Source organism: Ipomoea nil, unplaced genomic scaffold (assembly GCF_001879475.1).
Source record: "Ipomoea nil cultivar Tokyo-kokei standard unplaced genomic scaffold, Asagao_1.1 scaffold1129, whole genome shotgun sequence".
Taxonomy (NCBI): Eukaryota; Viridiplantae; Streptophyta; class Magnoliopsida; order Solanales; family Convolvulaceae; genus Ipomoea; species Ipomoea nil.
In genome coordinates this window covers 402,992-408,302 of record NW_017617557.1, presented here as the reverse complement: position 1 = coordinate 408,302, position 5,311 = coordinate 402,992, and the positions used below count along the sequence as shown (strand labels likewise).

General features: G+C 37.7%; 1 protein-coding gene across 1 annotated transcript; it reads left to right on the top strand.

Moving 5' to 3' along the window:
* Positions 1-1,905: 1,905 nt before the first annotated feature.
* LOC109183545 (bifunctional dTDP-4-dehydrorhamnose 3,5-epimerase/dTDP-4-dehydrorhamnose reductase-like) lies at positions 1,906-4,647 on the top strand. Its single transcript, XM_019333650.1, has 2 exons — positions 1,906-2,438; positions 4,001-4,647. Exons 1-2 carry the CDS (start codon positions 1,989-1,991, stop codon positions 4,451-4,453), a joined length of 903 nt encoding a protein of 300 aa, XP_019189195.1. The 5' UTR covers positions 1,906-1,988; the 3' UTR covers positions 4,454-4,647.
* The last annotated feature ends 664 nt before the right edge of the window (positions 4,648-5,311 follow it).

Sequence of the window (5,311 nt, the reverse complement as noted above, 5' to 3'; positions counted from 1 at the left end):
AAGGAATAGACAGAGAAGAGAAGAAAGAGGAAGATCAGCCCATTTCTCATTCATCATTAGAATCAATATACAAAGGTATCACATCAAATATAAGGCAATAACTATACATATAAAAGGTAGTAACCTATCAATTACAACTACTACCATATATACAATAATGTCCATAATAATAATATTTGTAACATATACGTGTATTTATACATAGCCAAGCATCTTGTGCTCAGATGGCATGTACTGACTCCGGTTGAAAAAGTATAGATGAACAGATACTACAATATAAAAGTCTCCAAAAGAAAGAGAAAAAACACAAAGCTATTATAATTCAACATATATCCTCTTTATTGTATTCTATAAGTGAGTGTTATAATGAAGGGTAAAATGGGTAATTCAGGTTTTGCACTTCAAATTAATGAATTTGTAACTCCCTTTCAACAGTCTGCGCACGATTTTCTTCAAATTAGGTTTTTGATCTCCTTAATCTATGATTAAAATGTGGGATAATCAGCTAGAAGGTCAAAAAAGTTAATCTTCAACTTCATCTACAAACTTCCCAAGACAAAGATTTCACAAATTAAAGGGAGTCGTAAATTCATTAAATTGGAATGCTAAACCCGAACTACACATTTTACCCTTCATTTTAACACATACTTCACGCCAAAGCTAACAGATGACCATTTTGACTTAAAATTCAATAGTCAGAGGATCACTTTGGGTGCAATTAAAAGTTAAGGAACCAATTTAAAAAAAATGCTATAGTCGAAGGACCATTTTGAGAATTAACTCTGTAATTAAATTACATGAGTAAGAGGGAGTTGGTGAAATTCCATCCCCTCTAATCTCTTCAATTCTTGGAACCAAGATTAGGGTCTAGTTGCCTTCTCAATCTCTTTAAGGTCCAATATGTATATATGTATGTTAGATTGCTGGGAATGTTATATTCTCGTGTTTGGTTTAAAATTAAGATATGTAAATAAGACAACGGTAATAAGATAAATTGATTAAAACGTCTAAAGCCTAACATTAGTAATAAATAATAATAAGACAATGGAATGTGAGATTACCTAAGAAATTGTAGGGTATATCACATTCCCTTTCAATAGCTAAAAACTTAATGAAGACATTCCCTAGGAAAGTTACATAACCTGAACCAAATATGATAATCTTATATTACCAAGCAAATATAACTTTGGTTATCTTATATAACATGAATCAAACGCCCCCTTAAGGTAATATTTTATTCTTGCCAACACTTTTTTCAGTCAAACTTTGTCGCACAAGATTTTCTTAATGTGATTAAATCTCTTGCACAAAAAAAAAAAAAAAAGTGATGAATACTCTTCTGTGGGTTGTGAACTATTACATAGAAGTATAAGTTATCCTATGTATACTCTCGACTAATATTTGCGAATTTCTCACATTTTCAAAAATTATAATTTTTTTTTCTAACATGTTTAACTTCTTTTTTTTTTTCCTCATCTTTCATGAAATTACAATTCCGATGAGACTTTAGGGATCTTAATTGCTCAAAATGAAAAAAAAAAAAAAAAACAATTTCATTAAAAAAACAATTCTATCACAATCAATGTATGAAAAATTTAATTTTATAAAATTTGGGACCAACTCACCAAAGGAGTTGTAAATTGTAATCCCCCCCCACCCCCCCCCCCCCCCCCCTGAAAGTTTTATTCCCCAAAGAGGTTTAAATAATTAAACCTACCCCACGGATATGGATAATCTATCATTCTTAATTATAATTTATTATTAATGCGCTGTGTTCTTGCGAAGGTTAAACGCAATAGTTGAGAGGAGAAAAATAGTGTCAGCAAGCTTTTATAGATCCAATCTAGGAACATTCGCCCCCACTGCCATATTATATATATATATATATATATATATACATATATACGCACGAAGAGCTAGCTAGGTGTATGCAGTATAGTCTATATTGAACATACGTTTTCCATTTGATTTGAGCAGCTTTTGGCGCAATGGGTTTCCCGGTTAGTGGCTCAGAAACCAAGCAGTATAAGTTCTTGATCTATGGCCGCACCGGGTGGATTGGCGGTGTGCTGGGCAAACTGTGCGAGGCTCAGGGGATCCACTACGCTTACGGGTCTGGGCGGTTGGAGAACCGGGTATCTTTGGAGTCCGACATCGCATCCGTCAACCCGACCCACGTATTCAACGCCGCCGGAGTCACCGGCCGCCCGAACGTCGACTGGTGCGAGTCCCACAAGGTGGAGACCATCCGGGCCAACGTTGTGGGCACGCTCACGCTCGCCGACGTCTGCAGGGAGAAGGGGCTGGTGCTCATTAACTTCGCCACCGGCTGCATTTTCGAGTACGATTCCGGCCACGTTCTCGGATCCGGCGTCGGCTTCAAGGAGGAGGACACTCCTAATTTCATTGGGTCCTTCTATTCCAAGACCAAAGCCATGGTGAGTTTCTTTTTGTTTCGTTTCTTGCCCATTTCCTTATCCTGTGAGTATATTTGTGTGGTTAAGATCCAGTATGCTACAATGCGCACTAAGCTGTTGAAATTCAAGATCTGCTGTTTAGTTATTGATTACATTTTGAATGCATTTCCAATGTGAGCTTCAATTCTTTCTGTGATCTAATCTGTTTAATGTGGGTAGTCGGAAAGGGCATGTCTTTTTAGGTAATGTGGAGCTTATTATCCAGGTGATCCTAGTAGGGTACTAGGTTGGTTGGTTGCTTTGAGGTGATGCAATTTAATTTAGATAATCTAGTCTGATTGTATTCCCTTGTGTTTGTTTGGTCTTCAGTTGCCATATCAATCTTTGTTAGTGAACTCTACTTCAATGTGTTCATATTCTGTGTTGACGAGAGAAACAGGCAGCCACTATTCGAGGGTGTGCACGAGATAAATCCTGCCTTTGTGATCCTAGCCGGCAAAGGTCCTAAACCAGGCTAGGTTGCCCATAGCTGAACGGCTCAAACCAAGAAGCCTGGGATTCGAACATGACCTTGTGGTTACAAGTTTGTATCCTTAGCCATCTTGGCTGGGATGATTACCCCCAATGTGTTCATATTCTGGGGTGATGAGGGAAACACGCAGAAACTATTCGAGGGTGTGCAGGATAAATGTCGTCTTGTGACTCTAGTCGGCAAAGGACCACCAGGAGGTAAACCAGACTAGGTTGCCCATAGCTGAACGGCTCAAACCAAGAAGGCTAGGATTTGAACTCGTGACACCACAAGTTTGTATCCTTAGTCATCTTGGCTGGGATTACCCCCAATGTGTTCATATTCTGGTTTTTAGGAGTCATAACATGGGGTGATCTGGGACTGCAAACGTAGTTCTTGGTTTTGGTTACTTTGCCTATAATTTTAGATAATCTAGTCTGGTAGTATCGCTTTGCCCTTGGTCTTGTGTTCATATCAATCTATGTTAGTGAAGTTACTTCAATGTATTCAGATTGATTCTGGTTTTTAGGAGTCTAATAACATGAATTGATTTGGGACTGCAAGCATGAAAGTAATGATCAAAACCACATTTTTGCTTATGTAGTTCTTGCCCATGGTTTCTTTTATCCATCTTGAACTTTTTACTGATTAATGGGGCTAAATTCATGGTGGTTCATCATTCCTGTTTTATTACCACCTGATCATAAGAACGATAATTTGTTGTTGATGGACTTCTTGTCGAGTGATAATGCACAACCAAACCTAGAAAGAAGCATAAAACTAAAGCCCAAAGTGGGCAGATCTCTTGTCCACACCGGCAATTTGGCCCGATTTGCTGAGCCACTGAGTTACCGTGATTTACATCTTCCCAAATGCTCTGTCAGGCCGGGGGTGTAGGAGGCCATTGGGATTGGGGATTCAACCTTTTGGGGCAAGTATAAAACTAAAGCAAAGTTATATTTGTTTTCCTCGGAATATTTGTTAATCTTTTACAGTTGTAATTAGAAAATGTTGGGCTGCATATGGGAGAATCATAGTTGCATATTAAATGTGTTTGGATTATCTTTATTAGGTGGAGGATTTGCTCAAGAACTATGAGAATGTCTGCACATTACGAGTGAGGATGCCTATCTCATCTGATCTATCCAACCCTCGTAACTTCATCACCAAGATCGCTCGCTACGAGAAGGTGGTTAACATTCCAAACTCGATGACAATATTAGACGAGCTCCTCCCTATATCCATCGAGATGGCAAAGAGAAACCTCACCGGGATATGGAACTTCACGAACCCTGGAGTGGTCAGCCATAACGAGATTCTGGAGATGTACAGGGAATACATTGATCCATGTTTTACGTGGAAGAACTTTACCCTCGAGGAGCAGGCAAAGGTTATAGTTGCTCCAAGAAGCAACAATGAGCTTGACGCTACCAAGCTAAAGAAGGAATTCCCGGAACTCATGTCGATCAAGGAGTCCCTCATACAATACGTGTTCAAGCCAAATCGTAAGACCCCCGTTGCTTGAACCTTATAAGTGGTTTGAATTTTATTTCAAGAATTTATATTTTTTTCTGATTTTGGTACAATGTTGATCGGTGTGAAGTCTACATTTCACAGGTTCTGTTTATCCAAATGTAGGCTTGTTGTGTATTGAATGTTGTATCTTCTCTCATATTTCAATATGAATAATTTGGGATTAGCACTGTAATGAATTTTTCAGCAATGTTCTGCTAAACATATTCAAAACAATTATATTGCAATCCAAACTGTACCTATAACGTTTAGTTGCTTCTTGTTTGCTGTTAATTTAATATTCAGAGTCACAGTTTAGTTTAATGGCGACTATTATAATGCATTAAGAGCTCCACCAAGCTGTTTTCACCTTTTTTTTTTTTTTTTTTTTTTTTTTGGTTATATCACGAGGTGTCCTAAGCAAATCTTAACTGTAGGAGACACTTCCAAACCCGTACTGTACCCATACTAATCCCGATTCACATATGCCCGACTCAATTAAGGGGTAAAATGTTGGCTAGATTGATTTTTTCATACAAGGGGCAATAATTATTGTATGGACCATGGTTCACATAGCGGTGTGGATCATACTATCAATAATGTACATTCAGTATACAAATAATATATTTTTAGTATATTATATTCAGGAAAAGTACATTATTTTGCATAATGTACCTTCAGTACATTGAATAATTTACCTAGAGGGAAGTTTGAACTCCCAACTTCTCTTAAAAGATGAGAGTGCACGACCACTCATGTTAACTAAACTGGTTGTGTTCTTGCTTTTTGATCGAGAAAAGTAGGCAAAATCTCGCTTTCCGATCGAGAAAAGTAGGCAAAAAATCAAAATGTATGCAACTCAAAAAGTTAG